Here is a 16,889-nt window from a genome sequence, read left to right as displayed (position 1 = left end):
GATCTATGACATGCAACATGTCGCTCGTCAGCCTCTGACCTGATAGTAAATGTGGAAGTTCCTCTCGTTCTCATTCTGGCTCACCACCCTTGACTTCTCCAGCAGGAAGTTTGAGATTTTTCCGCCGTCTGGCTCTCCTCCTCTACTGAACTGAATCTCAAAGTATTTCCCCTAATAGATGCAAAAATCAAAGTTAACACTCAAAGGTGATAAACAAGCTGTCAGCTAGATAAATCTGTCAGATCTGGTCACTGAACATATGCAAAGGACAAGGAAAGCAGGGGAAATTTCCCCCATCATGCACATAAAAGTGACACATTTCTGCATCATTGAAGAATATAAGTACAGTTGAATAATGAGTGTAACAGTAAACTTGTGTTAGATATCAGCTCAGTAATGCTTAAACAACTGTGACTTCCATTTTTGCAATATCTGTATGACCTACAAAAAAAAAAAAAAAATCAGCATGCATCTTGTTGCATCAACCCGCAAATAGGGTCCCTGCAAGAAGTGATGACAGGAAACTTTACAATTTGACGTCATGCACTCACTAAAGGCAAAAGCTGCACAAATGCGCTTTCATGCGGTTTATAGGTGTGAATCACAGCATCAGGACCCCCCTGATGAGAAATAACTAAACTCTTAGCTTAAACCAACACGTTCTCAAGCGTCTGTGGTGCATTGTAATGCCACAATTAATATTTATACTATACTTATATTCTAATATTTATCCAATTATCTTGTACAATATACCATTTTCTACAGTCGGTACATATTGCCAGAAAACCTAAAAGTACTGAAATCTATTTGTGATGACCATTAAATATTGTTATTTTCCTATTGGAGCTGAAACGATTAGTCGATTAATCGATTATTGTAGATAGGCAGAAGATTATACAGCAACTATTTCAATAATCCATTCATTGGTTAAGTCATTTTGCATGCAAAAATGCCAAACAGTCCCTAGTTTTAGCTTATCAATTGTGAGGATTTTCTCCATTTCTCTGTCTTATGTGATAAAAAACTAAATATCGAGGGTTTGGACTGTTGGTCGGACAAAAGATATTTTTGAAAAACGTTACCTCAGCCTTTGGGATATGGTGATGGACATTTTTCACTAATTTCTGACATTCCATAGATCAAATGGTCGATCAATTATTTAATTATTTAATGATAATGTAAATAATTGTTAGTTACTGCCTGAGTTTCCACAGAGAGAATTATGAGAAATCAGCTTTAGACTTTTTAATCTGTGATGCATCCTCTTATAGAGATTGAAAGTTCATTCTTGACCTTGGAAACAGCAGCTAACTAAACAGTCTCGCCACAAGGTCCATTTATAGCTGTTCTAGAGCTTTTGATCGTATCACACAGCCTTCGTCTGCAAATGGAGTTTGCCCAGAATTGAAAATGTTTAGTCAGCTGCAGTTTCCAACAATAAGAATTAACTTTTAATCTCAAATTCTAAGCCAACTCGGACCTTAAAGTGCCAGAGAATGTGTTAATTTAGCTCTAATGGGTTTTATTTTTGCTGCGAGAATCATACTTTGCACATGGAAAAGTCAAGTTAGTCATGAAAATACAGAAGGAGTTATATTAAGAACAGAAAATGCAGCATTTGCAAACTTTCATAGCTGTAAGGAGAACAGTTTTTGTTATGATTTTGTTATCCTGTTCCAGGCTGTATTTCTTTAATTTGTTAACTTGTTCTATTCTGTACACACATCTATTGCACATCTGTCCTGGGAGATGAATCCCTCCTTTGTTGCTCTTCCTGAAGTTTCTTCCATTTTTTTTCCCCGTTAAAGGCTTTTTTTTAGGGAGTTTTTCCTTATTCAGATCGAGGGTCTAAGGACAGGATGTTGTATTGCTGTACAGATTATAAAGCCCCCTGAAGCAAATTTGTGATTTGTCATATTAGGCTATACAAATAAAATTGACTTGACTTGACTATGTGTTATATAGAAGGAGAAAACTGAACATTGACGTGTGGGAAATGTGTGCAGTGTCTCATGTGGTGGTGGGTTCTCGGCTGATCTGTACTTGTGGTTCAACATGAATGGGTATAGCCAAAAAAGGTTTGCAACATGTACTATGAGGCGATCGTTATATTATTGGCATAATCTTTCGACTTCCTCTTGCATGAGTTGATTCTGTTTTCTTTCTAGTTACACAGCTGTGAGAGGCTCATCATTTATTTATATACTGGTGGTTTTTGTGTTAATTTATTGGTGAACTTCTACAGTGTTGTTGAGATGGTTGCTGTCATCTTGGTTGCTCTGTGTTGTCTGGTTTTATCTTCTTAAATAATTAGAAATAATCTAAAATAATTAGTAATAAAACAAAAAGAACAACAGAAGTTTTAACATCTACAATTTTATGACTTGTGATTCAATTGAAAGCTCCAGAACAGCTACTAATGTACCTTGTGGTGAGATTTTTTTTTTTGTCAAATCCTCCTTATTGACAATAAAGTTAGGGGGAAAACATTCAAGTCTCCTAACAAATTAAAACTCCAGTGAATAAATAAACTCCATAGACTCATTTCTGAAGGCGGCAGAGAGAGCAAGACAAAAATGCAGCGCTGAATTGAAAGTCTTACTCACAAAACGACTAGAGTTGTTGTTGCGGACGGTCTTGGCGTTACCAAAGGCTTCCAGCAGAGGATTTGACTGCAGGATAATGTCTTTCACATGCTGCAACACACACACACACACACACACAATGAGAGTGAGAGACAGCAGAAATACCTGCAGACCACACTGCAGGAAGTTTAAAGGTGTCTTGAGTCATTTTGGCTGCAGGGTTGCATACTGTCTGTACCTGAACTTTTGATCCTCCTCCAGATACTTTGGAGATGTAACCCATGATGTACTTGGCAGCCACCGTCTTTCCAGCACCACTTTCGCCACTACCACAACAGCAGAAAACAACATAATGTTAGAAAAATTATTCACCCAAACAAAAGAACTCACAAACAGTCTGTTATAAGACGTCAAAATGTGAGAGACTGTGAGGAAAATGTGGTGAGACTGTGGGTGATCACCTAATGATGACACACTGATTCTCTCCATCAATCATCATGTTTCTGTACATGTTATCAGTCAAGGCGTAGATGTGGGGCGGGTTCTCATATTGGGCCTACAGAGAGAAAGAGATCTGTTGTCAGTTTGGGTGAAGGGAATATACCACACCGAACATATTTACGGGTGATAAAGTGTTGAAGTTTACTCACAGCTCCTTGGTAAAGTTCAATTTCTCTGTCAGTGAAGTAGGGCATCTGTTTGAACGGGTTAACTGATATCAACACCGGGCCGATGTACGTCTGTACAGCGTGGTTAAGGAGTGTCATAAGAACAAGAAGCAAGATGTTTTTGCTGCTGCTTTTCAAAAGGCAAATCTAAGCATGACTGTTCCTGCGCTTTCCCTGCTTTAATAAACCTCTCATTACAAAAAAAAACTAACAAACAAAACATACTCATTGGTATCAGAACATAGCAAAGGAAGCAGATTACTCACTTTCTTTACATAACGAAATTACACAAAAAACTAAAGAATCTATTCAATTCAATTCAATGAACCTTATTTGTCCCCAAGGGGCAATGGGAGGCATAAAACTGAGGCATAACTGACATTAAAAACATCTACAAAAAGTGGTAACTGTGTTAAGAGAGTGCAAAGTTTGCTGGAGTCTATGGTGGGTGGAACAGGGGAGGGGGTCAGGAAGTTAGATGCTGTGAGATTAAAGAGGCAAACTGCCTCAGGAACAAAATGTGTTTCTCCTCTTGACTGTTGAGCATCTAATGCTCCGAACCCGTCTTCCAGAGGGAGGCCATTCAAAGGAGGAGTTGAGGATGTGTGAAGGGTCTTTGAGGATGGATCTGGCTTTTTGCACAGTTGGGATTTCGTGAAATGAAGCAATGCTTCTTAGACAAAACGCACCTAGAAAGGGTGTGGAAGTCAGCCATAACTGAGGTCACCAAGGTCAGAATGGAGTATTTCTGGCTTAAAATGTGAAGGTTTGAATCCTATAAAGTGCATTTTGTATTCAATAAATATATAGTGTGAGTTTTTTAAAGTCTTGTAAGTCTTCTTGTAAAATGTTAAAATGTTTTTGATGACTCGTCTTGAACTCATGGGGCGTCTGCATAAATTTATCCATTCAAATGTATTTTTGATTGACTAGCTAAAAACCTGGTCCTAACTGTAAGCTTGTGGGTTGTAGCAGCTAGCAGAGCAACATCATAGTGGGAGGTGTGTGTGATCTCAGACGCCCAAAAATGTCTCATCCTGCACCTCCTCAAAACATGGGTGGAGGCCCACTGCACTCCACTGCACGTACATCGTTTCTGTTTCTAACTTAATTTTTTGACTATTTTTAGCACAAGAAAAATCAAACCATTTAGAGACATTTTTTTGGTGTTTCTGGTCAAAATGATGTGCATGAGTGGCCACATTGTTGCACTGGGTGACATGTTTCAATAACATAATTGTTCACTCATAATAAATGTAGTTTAAACTGCAATTTATTCTGAGTAAATCCCACATACACAATCCTGCCATAAATACTCAATAGTGCACCAAATGTGTATTAATCCACAGCTGAAAATAGTTCCCCAAAAATGCACTATTTACTCTTATTTGAGTAAAATTTACAACCAAAATAAAGAATATCACCAGTCTTATCTTTTGAAGAAGTCCATAAATTTCCTGATTAGTCTGATAAAAGAACCACCTAAAAAGGCAAAGTATGCTATGTTACCAAAGGAGCAACACTAACCAAAGAGATCCTTCACTTAAATGTACCATCTGGCAACCTAGATGTTGTTTTATGCACTAAAATAGTTCATAAGTGTGAATAAAGTCATTGTCAAGTCAATAACCTCAAGACAATGCATACATCCCTTATACTCATGTCAGTGTAGCCTTAAGGTGACGTCAGCTCTTCCTGCTTGCATATTTGAGGGTTTTTTTGTTGTTGCACGCTATTGGTTTGAAGTTCAGCTGTGCTCTCGGAAGATGGAAGTGAGCCGTTGAGTCACACGTAGAATGCAGAAGAGGAAGAGTGAATTTCTTGCATTCATGACCATATATGTTTAACATAGTATGATATAATATGACGATCGTTTCATTGCGTTTTGGCATATTTGTGGTATGTTTGAGGGACGGGGATGGATGTATGAGTATGACAGTATGTAACTTTAAACACATACAGTAGGTCATAGGACAGAAAAGGATTTGGTCTATGAAGGGAATGAGTTTGATTTGGATGGACACTAATGCCCCACATTTAATCAAATTAGGATTTTTTACTTTAAATCTCTGATGCCTTTGTGAGTTAAAAAATGAAGTTAAACATGAGGCTGACATCAGCTGATTGGTCATGTCAGGTCATGTTACTGAACTTCCTGTTCATAGTCATTTACTGTCTTTAAGCAGCTGCAACAAGAGCCTAAATATGTTTGTTTATTTTGTCCATCATCCTCTGAACAGTGAAACAGTTAAAATACAAAACACTCTATGACAATCAGTAAAATTACATAACTGGCTGGAATAACAACAGAAAAGTCTAAATGAGAGCCTGAGGGATACAAAGATGTAGTCGTCCATGTATCTTTTCTTGAGGTTTTCCACAATGGCGTCCTCAGAGATCTTGGACAGCAGGACCATGTCGTCCACGCCGCTTTGCTTCACATTTTGACTCTGCCAATGGTACTTAGCCTGAATCACACAGCACAAAGACAAGGAAAGAGAGCTGAAGATGAACAAGATCGTTGAGATACCACTTTTCTCTGAATTCATTATTCACTGAAGTCTTAAACTCTTTATAGTAAAAAAAAAAAGATGAAATGGAAATATGACTAAGTCTTAAATTATTATATGAGCCACTACACTGATTTTACTAGTTCCGTTTACTAGTCATGAGGAGTAAAACTGTTGTGAAATGTCTTTTGTGGCTCTGTAGCAACATTTTCCAAAGTCTGAAAAGAAATTGGGCTTGAAGATCACAAGTGTTTTTGTTGCAGAAAGAATATTTTACAAACATATAATTTGAAAGACTACATGCTTATGATTTACCAGGCAGGGAAGGTATAGCAAAAAATGCTACTGAGTTGCATTATGGGAAACGTAGGATCCAGTGTTTTGAGGATACTTGAGAATAAAAGTCAGTATATCTCAGGCTCTGCGGGTTCAGTTTTTATGATTCATGTTAATGGAAATGCTATAGGAAATTCATCTTTATGTTCAAGTTCACAGTGTTTGAACTGAGAAAGAAAGAAAGAAACAAACAAACAAACAAGCAAAGGAAGAAACTTAATGTTGTGCAATACTAAATCGCTGAGATGCCCCTTTACTGTAAATTCAAGTTTATGTTCTTTGATCTGAACTGTGACAGATGGGAACAAACAAACAAACAATAAACTAAGAAAGAAAGAAACAATCGAACAAGCAAATAGAATGAAACAAACATGTAAACAAACTTAATGGACATACAATATAAATCGCTGGAAAGCACCTTTGTAAATTCAAGTTTATGCTCTTTGAACTGAACCAAGAAAGAAAGAAAGATAGACACAAACAAACAAACAAACAAACAGAGAAGAAACAAATAAACAAACGGTAAGAAAGAGAAACAGACAAGGCATCAGTGTAGACATGTTAATAATGTAACACAATGTGGTTATGGTCGTTACAGGAAGCTGGGCCTGGTTGTCAGGAAACAGGTCACAGATGAGGTGAGCTCATGTTCAAATTTTAGACATTTTAGAGAAGCAACACCAAGTTCTTTAAATTGCCTAATCATGTACATACCTGATCATAACATGGTGATAAAACAAAAACAACTGTTTTGACTTGATGCTTTTTATGCTGTGAATTTATTTCTGTGATTAAAAGGGTGTTTCCCTGACGACGCAGTCCATATAGTTTTCCAGATCAAGACGTTGTAAAAGTGAAAACCTTGAGATGAACTTGTGTCCCGTGTCTTGGTTTTCCTTAGAAGGAGCTGGTTTGTTTGATGTGTTAAGTTGAACAGATCTTGGTATTGGTACAGTGGTAGAGCTGTGGTCTGGAGCGGCACTTACTGCTTCACAGGTGGAAGCTTGATCATTTTGATCAAAATGCTTTCTTGTACTTTCCTGGACAAGATCAAGACGTGTCTGGTTTGGTTTCCAAAGATGCCCAACATGTCAGAGTAAGTTTTGGGGAATTGTGATATTTTGATATTAATAAACACAATAAAAGGTATAGTATCTTGGGATCAAAATCACATTTAATCACCCCAGTTTGCCATCAGAAATAATGTCAACATGCTTTGTAACTGTTTTGTATGGGATACTGCAAACAGATTCAGCGTTCCCCCCAAACAAGCTAACATTTAAAATGATTAATTTCATAAAAATAAGTGAAGAAATGTGAATGCATGTTGTTAGCGACAGCATTTAATTTACATAATGTAAGACAAAAAGGACCAGATGAATGTATACTGTATTGAACATTTAATTTGAGAGAATTTGAGGCTTTTATGTGTTCTGTTTTGCTGACTTCAAATAGGCGACTTCAGAAGAGTTGTTACGTGTTATTGACGTTTTCAGAAATGGCAGAGGCCAAGGAAGGTTCATTTTTCAGTGGATGGTAAGTTAATATATTGTAATTATAGTTTTTCTTTGTAATTGTATATGTCTGAGGAAAATGTTGATATTCCCAACAGCTTCATCTTTTTCCTCTGTCATTATGAGTAATGGTTAAGTTATATATGTATAAAAATTCGCCAGCCCTGTTGTCTCATTACTTGTTTCTCTGCCTGGTGTGAAATATGAAATACAAAGTAAATCAACATGTCTTGGAAAGAAGTGAAGAATGACAAGAGAACGAGGAGTCTTTTGGCATCCATGACGCCTAGCAGCGGTGTTCTCACGACTTAACCACTTCAACACCAAGCATATTGTGGGCACGACTTCCCATGTCATAACCTCAAACTCACGAGTTCGACTCGTTGGCAGCATTTGTGTTTTCAACACTAGTACAACCATGGATGCATTCGGCTGAAAGTCGCCAGTTAACACAGTCACTTGATACACTCAAACACCTTTGCTACACCTTGCTAATGGAGGCAAACTGCTGAGGCTAAAAGTCATGGACAGACTGTATGTTGCTAACAGGGATTTGAAGAACCAGCATCTAAAGGGTCCGAAGTGACATTTTCAGGTACATTAACATGCTGTTTAATATGCTGCAGCTGAACAGCTAATTAGCGCTCTAGCCTGCTAACTGACCTTAGCAGTGCACTTTTCCCCGCCAAATGTTTGTTTGGTGGCTCAATCAACAAGCTAAGGTGCAGGACAAGACGTATGTTCATGTTTGTAAGTTAGATAAGAAGAAGGAGACTTTAGCAGGAGAGCTAATGTGGGTTGTTGTTCAGAGTCTGTGGCTCTTGTGTAGCAGGATGCTATCAGGCTCAGTGTGACCGTCTACTCTGCCTATGATAGAACGAAACATTATTGCTTAATTCAAGATTTGAACGGTATTTAATTGAAATAATGTAAAGGTAGGGGGCACAATCATAAAATCTAATTATTTAAAATATGAATTTCAGAGCTGCAACAATTAGTCGATTGACAGAAAATTGATCTGCAACTATTTTGATAATCAAAAATTCATTGTTTCAGTCAACATTTTAATGGTTCCAGCTTCTCAAATGTGAAGATTTACTGTTTTTCTTTTTCATATATAACAGTTTATTGAATATCTTAAAATTTTGGACTGTTAGTCAGACAAAACAAGCAATTTGAGGACATCACTGTGGCCTCTGATCGTAAATACCATTTTTTCACTATTTTTCTTTAACATTTCATAGTCGAAACGATTAGTCAAAAAATAATCGGCAGATTAATTGATAATGAATATAATTGTTAGTTGCAGCCCTTATAAATTTCTCCCTATTGGCTTTTTCTCAAAGGAGAACACAGGATAAGTGAGTTACAGAGTGAATATGTATGCTGAAGTAGACAAAAAAAGGCAATTTGATTTCAGTTGGACTGTTAAATATGATATACTGTAGTTAAACTACAGTAGTTTTATTTAAGAGTTGGAATAAGCAGATGTAACACATAAGCAGATACATAATTTGGTGTGAATTTTAGTCCTATGTTTAAAAACTCTCAAGGGGAAATTCGGACGGAAGTCTCTAATAAAAACTCCTGAAACTGCAAGCAGTGAAAATACAATAACTGTGATAAATACTATCTAAGTTTTCACACTGTCTGTAAGTTTTAGCAAATGTATGTCACAGACTTAATCAAAAACAACACAAAGTTTTGATTTAGAGATTTGAGCAGTCAGACGCTCATGCGCTCACATTCAGATAGTACTGAACAGAAGTAAAACTGGAGTAGAAATCGCTTTTTGAAGCTATGTGATCTGTAACAAAGATAAGACACGTTCAAGTGTAACAGTGATTTCAGGATGTTCTGCTGCTTCCTTCTTAAGTGTGTCAGCTCGTCTTTAATGCAAAAATGTGACAAACTCTCAAAAACAAACCATTTCTCATCTCATGGCAGGAACATAAAGGGACACATATTGTATATCCTTGCAAATCAGCTTAATCTAGTTTAGTGGTGATTTTTGCATCTTTGCACTTGAGGGAGCAGGCAAGGGCACCGGATTCATTTCAGAAGTGTGGGTGCCAAAAAGTCTGTGTGTGTTTGTGTGTGTGTGTGTGTGTGTGTGTGATGGTAGATAGACTAGAGTTTATAGGAAACTAACACCTCTATGGCTGAGTAGCAGCAAGCAGGCAATATGAATGTTAATGTTATCCTTGAATTGTAAGCAGCCATGCTCCAAATCCATATTTAATGATAAATCAGAAAAAAAAAATTACTAAATTACTTTCCTACTTCTTCACCTTTGCAAATTATCAACATGCCTTGCTGTTGTAAAAATGTCATTCATATCCTACTATAGCCTACAAAAACTTTGGGAGCACCTCGATTGCCTTTACACAAAGAGGAAATACTTTGGACCTGTCAATTTCAATATGATATGAATTCGCATGAACTTTCACAGGAACAAGTTGACAGCTCAAACAGACTTAAACAATGTAACACACAGCATTATTGGTTGCAATGTATACTGTATGCATTTGATTTGTGTGAAAATGTCTTCTTTGATTGGATTAAAATATAAATATTCTTCCTGTTTTATGTTTGTCTGCTTTATTTTATCTAATGTCTTAGAGTGGACGGGAATGACTGAAATGTCTTTTTACCTTAAGTTTTGCAATATAGGGGCATTTTCAGGGATACGGTGATTAGTGACATAAAAAGAATGGGGGAGGAAGGTAAAGTGGGGGGGCCAATGGCCCCTTGGATCCCCTACTTTTGGCGCCCTTGCGATCAGGCAGTGGTTCAAGGATGACAGGCATCTACACAAGAGTTTGAAATCATTTGTAGGAATCAAACTTGTTTTTAATCAATTCGTGAGTTTTTGTGCAACTCAGATCCTGAAACAAAGCTTTGCTCCGGTCTGGACTTAAAGCTGTCATGGCTCCCAAACTCTGGAACATCCTTGCTGATGAAATTCATCTTCTACTTCAGTGACATCCTTTAAATCTCTATTAAAAACCAATTTTCTATAAACTTCAATGTCCACAATAAGTGGGTATTCTCTGCCCCGTCTCTTTATTGTTCAAAGCTCTTCTTTGTATTGTCCCAATCATTTCACAAATAAAGACTGTTATTATTATAAATTATATGCACTTTTTTTTGGTAAAATTGACTGTAGACTTTGACATTTCTGGAAAAAATCAACTATGCCTGGATCATTGTGTTTGTGATGCTCCAAGTATCAAAAAATACTTTGAAAGAACTCAACAAAAACGAACAAAATGTTATGGATCAAAATCCACAGTGTGACCAGTTTTCATTGAGAAACACTTCTAGTCTCTAGACAAAGAATTGTTACTAGAGAGAACACATTTCTGTTGAGTTAAAATTGCAAATTTTTCATGAGAACCACAAATAAAAATGCCAGTCACCTCTTTGACTGTGGTTTAGCAGAAGTCTCAACACACTAAGATCTCAACGCCTCAAATCGGAACTATCTGGAGTGTTAAAAAAAATAAAAACCATAGCGTGCAGACCCTTTAACACCTGTCACACTTCAGTTATTTCTGTCTTGCTTTCTTGTCATGCTTCACTGTGTGCGTGTCAATTATATTTAAATGGATTATTATTTGCAATTAGAGCACAGCCTCTTTTGACCCCCATCACACTTTTAAGTCTTCATTTGAAAGGATGATAGCTAAGTCAATATCCAAAAAGCATAAATATGTTTTAAAATTGGAGTAGAAACACTGCATTTTAAAAAGAAAATTATACACTGTCAGAGTTACATTTCTCTGCACACTTTGGAGATCTTCGACCTTAAATCTAAACTGATTTTAGTGAGATTTAAGTGATTTAAAGACTTGTTGTGACTATAATATTACGGCTGTGCACTGTAGCACTGCTCTGTAGGACTGTTCTGACTATAGAGGAAGTATTCTTACAGAAACTGAAGGCAGTCCACTTCCCTCTCACAATTCATAGTGCCTCTTATGAAACCTATAAACTTTGTACATGATAGTTTTCTTCCTGCAGCTTCCTGTATCGTAGCTTGCTCTGGTTGCCCCTCCAAGTGCAGCACTTTGTGATGGCAATCTTGCATGCTGAGATTACTGTACAGCTCAATCCCTTCACAGTCTGATTAACATAATGTATTTTTTCTGCTTAGTAATTTTAACATTAACATCACCTTTTTTCTGTCAATTCCTTGTTCTGCATACAATGTAAGTCTATATTTTCTGAATTTCTTGAGTCCAAATCAACATTTACACACCAAATTTGATCACAAATCGGATGCAATTGAAATATTTTGCTGCACTGATCTCATCTCAATGAAAGGGCTTGTCCTGGAAAAGAGGAAACTCACTGTTCTGTGGTAAACGAGCTGAGTTTCTCTGAAGAGACTTGCTGTCACATCTCTTATCATGTCAAAACTGACATTAAAGCATGAATACCCTCTTATGACTTGTTAAGTGGAAACTACAACGATAAAATGAGCTTTTATAGCTTTTACAAATAGAAAGCTGCCTCAGAAGTCACATTTATGCCAGAAAAACAGCAAATTCTGTTCAAGACAGTGTGAAATCACTTAAAACCTATGTGAATGAGAAAACGTCAGCATAAGATATATAAACTTTAGTTTTAGGAGTGTATACACGCTACAGCTGTCTCAAGTGTGTGAGAGATAATAAATGAGGGTGTGGTACTGTACCATCGTTGCAGCTGGTCTCTCCTCCCCCGGTCCTGCTTCAGGTGTCCACTGTCCAGAGAGTGTGTGTGTGTGGCTCTGTTTGTGTGTGTGTGTGTGTGTTGTAAAAATCCACAGATTGAGCTCCTCAGACTGCAGCCATCACAAAGCAGGACAGTCGGCAGCCAGCGACCTAAAAGACATCCACTGCAAGCTTACTTCCTCATACTCCCAGAGACGTACTGTGTGAAACAAGAACTGTTTTAAGATAACACACACACACACACACAGACGCACACACACACACTCTGATGCACACACATAAAGTTAAGCTGCTACTTCTGTATTTCTGTAATAGTCACTGGACAGAGGATGAAGTAATGAACGGTTGATGTCAGTGTTTGTGTCAGCAAAGCCCAAAGATTCACGAGACAATTAGTCAATCCAATTCATCTTGCAAACAGCGGACGAGTATTGGTGTCAACAACAACTACAGAGAGATAATTATCTTCAATCTGTTGCCAAATGATGGTGTTTCAGTTGCAAGGCCAGCTCCACCCAGGCCTGTGGTTACTTCACGTTGTGTTTGTGTCATCAGACAGCTGCCTGCAACGCCCATAATGTGCAGGTTCACAGGGAGGTAGAGCACACACTGTGCTGAGAGGAGCGTGAGGAGGTAGCTACAGGTGTGATTTGTTGTATTGTGGGTGATTTTGAGTCAGAATGCTGTCACATTGCCTGCACAATAAACCTTGCCAAGTGTGATGGTTCCCAGCCTGGGGTTCAAGACCAAACAGGAGATTGCAAGATAAATCTGAAGGGTCAAAAGATGGTTAAAAAGAAAGGGAATTAAAAGAAACAAAACTTTTCTGTGATCTCTGCTTTTTTAAATGCGAAAAACTGGATAGTTTTATTACTACAGGTGGAGGGGTCACAAGTAGATATAAAAAGTTTGAGCAACTACTCCTGCAGACTTTTATTCTCAGTGTCCCAGGTCAGATCTGTGGTAGTGATTTTGACTTGAGTCGCAGTCAGGTGCCCATATGAACTGAAAGAGGATTTCCTCTCTTTAATCATTCTTCCTGTTCATACTGGCCGTTAAAAGACCCCCTTCAAATGTGCTTTCACTTATGATGGGGGCCAGAATCCACAGTGTGTCAGTTATTTTGTGTCATTTTGTGCAAAAATACATTTAAAAGTTTACCTGAAGCTTATATGAGGCTTCAGCAGTCTGAGGTAGTCATATCAAGTGGATATCTGCCACATTTACAGTCTTTTTAGCATCAAATTCCCTCTTTGTGTTTCCTCGGACAGTGTTTCCCAGTTGAGCTGCGGTGGAAGTATCTCTCTATATAAAGCAAGGAATCTCTTTCTGTATGTATGTATGTATGTATGTATGTGGGTTTGTCCTTTGAGTATCTTGAGAACCGTTCATCCGATCTACTTCATACCTGGCAGGTGGATTGCTGGAGAAACGGGGAAGTGCAATGTTGATGTGTGAAGTTGTTCAAGAAATATATAAAAATACCTCATAAATAACGTTGATTTGATTCTTCTTCTGCCCGTGTAGTCAACGAACGGAAATACAGACAGCAACGCTCTGCCATTGCAACCCATATTGTGATCAGAGGTGGGATTACATCTGTAGTGTTAATGACTTGAAAATGTTTAAGAGACTTAAATTCTACTATTGAAGTGTGTAGTGTGAATGAAACTTGGCATGTACATTCAAGACTTAGTGCTGGATTTATCAGGCATGTTCAGAAATATATAAAAATATCTCATAAACAACGTTGCTTCTGCTTCTTCTGCTGCACATGCATTCAACAAGAAGAAACACGGACAGCGCCACTCTGCCATTGCCATGCTATGGTTGGAGGTGGGATTACACCAGTAATGATAAGAACTACCATAGAGAAGGAATTGAAAAAGGTTTAGAGAGTTCAGCTCTATTCCGGTTCCTCACACGCAGGAACTCTGTATGTATGTTGGAGACATAGTGCAGGATGTCTCAGGCACGTTTTAAACGGGTACTACAGTTCATCCGATCAACTTCCGCTCAACTCAAAATTGTAGTCTTTAGATATTCTCCATGTGAGGTGTTTGTCAGTAAATTATAGTGTATACTGATAGCCTGTGTGTGAGGCATTTAGGTAACACCATTTCGAACAGGCACACTTTGAACGGGCACTCCACTAGTAACATTAATGATGGCTCAGTGTCCCAGGGAGCAAATACTAATGAACCATCAGGTGCACCCCATTGGAACTGGCCAAATTAAATGGGACGAGGCAATTATCGATGCTATTAATTACACCTGTGCTTTTCCTGTTATGACATGCCACCTGTACGTCTGTTATGACAAAGTTATTCTTATTAATTATTAATGTTGTCGAACAACATTGTACTTGGGAGGTTATCAGTGTTTAAGGTGTTTTTTAAAAGGTAAACAAAGATGATGAGTGATGGACAATATGCAAATTTGAGTTCCACAAAACAGGGCCTCTGTATATTACTGGAACATAAAGGAAGACAAAAATGTTCAGACTGTGTAGTACAATATGAATGAATGCTTGAATTGAAGACAAATATGAAAAAACATAGGTACCATTAGCACGTTAATAAAATTTTAGAAAATAATGAAATGGTTCTGTAGTTTATTGATACTACTGGTGTGAAATTATGACATTTGTGTCATCTGCAAAAAGTGTTGGCAATACTGTGTCAGAAACATTCGGCACATAATTCATGAAAATTAAAAAGAGCAATGGTTCAAGAATATAAGTATCCCACATGGTACTGTAGCTATGTCTCTTTTCAGACAGACTTTAATGACTCTCGGGGGTCACAGTGATGACTATGATGAATTTATAGACTGGAAAATCAGTTCAAGCAGAATCAGTTCTTTTCACACCTTTCAACTGGTTGGAAAGGGACACAAGTGTTCATCACTGACCCAGAACGATAGGAATATGTCTGATAAAGTGACGTCCTGGACCCTGAAGAGGAGTCCAGGCAGCTTATCAACTGCGAGATCGGAAACAAGGCTCTAGGGACACAGGTGGAGGTGCTGAAAACTCACCTCCTTTGTGCAGAGCAACACATTGCCTGCAAGGAGGAAAAAGTTACTGAGCTCTCCACCAGGCTGGAGGCAGAGACCAAAGAGAACGAGTTTCTGTGGAAAGAGGTGGAGCGCCTGACCAATGAGATCCAGTGTGAGAAGGCCAGAAATCTGAAGCTCAGTGATCAGACCTTCACCAACCATGAGCTTGCCACTCAGCTCCAGGCTGAGAAAGAGGCAAGTCAGGCCCTTGAGGCAGAAAATGCCCAGCTCAGGGAAAAGCTAAAGGAGCAGGAGGATAAGACCCTTGTTGCTGTAATGGCCGTCGAAATGCTGGTAGAGGAGGAAGTTTCCGAGGAGAAGGTCCCAGAGAAAAAAAAGAGGCACTCAGTATGGAAAAGAATCCGCCACTTCTTCAGTTTGAGGAGGAGAAAGAAGGACAAGCAGGAGAACGAGACAACAATTTTTATATAAATATATGATTGTATTTTATAGTACTGTAGTTGTATTTATGTATTGTTGAGTTGTTAGGTTTTCTTTTCTGTCTGTTATCACCCTCTTCATAACATACAATAAAGTCATTCACAGAACAGGAAATGTTCTGATCTTTAATGGTTGTCCAAACAGAAAATTAGAATCTCCTATGCTGGCACGCCATCAACATTTGAAGAATTGTTCAGTAGTGAATGACTGCACATTTTATATAAATATTGCAGTTGAATGATGCACTCAATCAAAGATTATGGCAATTTTTGTCAAATACGCATGCTTACAAGAATTTGGCTAGGTCAAATCTGAAAATAATAGGCCTATGGAATACCAAAAAATAAACCACTTACCTTTTTACAGGTTCAGTCAAATTGGGTTATGTACCAAATTCTGAGAACAATAGATTAAATTTGAAGCCTACACATGGAGAAGAAAGAAAATTTGCTACAAATTCAAAATGAACTTTCCACCAAATTTGATTGAAATCTGTTCAATAATTTAAAGATCCTCTCCAGCCATGATGTAAGATGTATATAAAATACTCTACTTTGAATTATTATTTGTGTCTGACATAGTTTTTCCACACAAAAAAAATCCTTTTAAAATTACATCTTCTCCTTCTCCCTCATTAAAAATTATATAATCTATTAATATGTAAATATATTTGATTTCAGAAGTTTAACTGGTGGACACAAGATGTCTCCCATTTCACTATTAAAGCTATAATACGTAACTATTCTGCATTAAAACGTCTAAAAACAACTAGACTTATGTTATATATTTTGGTGGGTTGTGTACTTACATTATTCCAAATGTTTCCAACAATTTTCAAACCCAGAGAAATCTGTAATTTTAATCAAGGTAACAGTCTGTTTCATTTGGTCGCCTGTCAATGGTGTCATACCCCTCTACCAAAGAGTATATGTGTACAAGATACATGCGTCGGCGTTGTGTTTGTCCACTACAATGGCATCTACCAAAGAGTATACGCATACAAGATAATATGTCAGCGTTATGGCTGTTCAACAAAAACTGTTATCAGTTATCA

General features: G+C 37.7%; 1 protein-coding gene across 2 annotated transcripts in view; it reads right to left on the bottom strand.

Annotated features, from left to right (window-relative positions):
- myo1f (myosin IF) overlaps nucleotides 1-16,252 on the bottom strand; it is a 29,922-nt gene extending 13,670 nt beyond the window's left edge. The window contains exons 1-8 of one of the 2 annotated variants that reach the window (XM_042417630.1): nucleotides 16,192-16,252; nucleotides 12,316-12,484; nucleotides 5,593-5,721; nucleotides 3,236-3,325; nucleotides 3,047-3,141; nucleotides 2,824-2,911; nucleotides 2,607-2,696; nucleotides 40-171 (exon numbers count right to left, since the gene is read on the bottom strand). In XM_042417630.1, coding sequence (XP_042273564.1) covers nucleotides 40-171; nucleotides 2,607-2,696; nucleotides 2,824-2,911; nucleotides 3,047-3,141; nucleotides 3,236-3,325; nucleotides 5,593-5,721; nucleotides 12,316-12,318 — 627 coding nt within the window. In that variant the 5' untranslated portion in view covers nucleotides 12,319-12,484; nucleotides 16,192-16,252. Of the gene's footprint in view, nucleotides 1-39; nucleotides 172-2,606; nucleotides 2,697-2,823; nucleotides 2,912-3,046; nucleotides 3,142-3,235; nucleotides 3,326-5,592; nucleotides 5,722-12,315; nucleotides 12,864-16,191 lie in introns of those variants that run through there. The other variant, XM_042417629.1, reaches the window with a different exon arrangement.
- Nucleotides 16,253-16,889: the final 637 nt, after the last annotated feature.

This window comes from Thunnus maccoyii, chromosome 7, assembly GCF_910596095.1.
Source record: "Thunnus maccoyii chromosome 7, fThuMac1.1, whole genome shotgun sequence".
NCBI classification, from domain to species: Eukaryota; Metazoa; Chordata; class Actinopteri; order Scombriformes; family Scombridae; genus Thunnus; species Thunnus maccoyii.
This window is presented reverse-complemented; position numbering and strand designations above follow the sequence as displayed.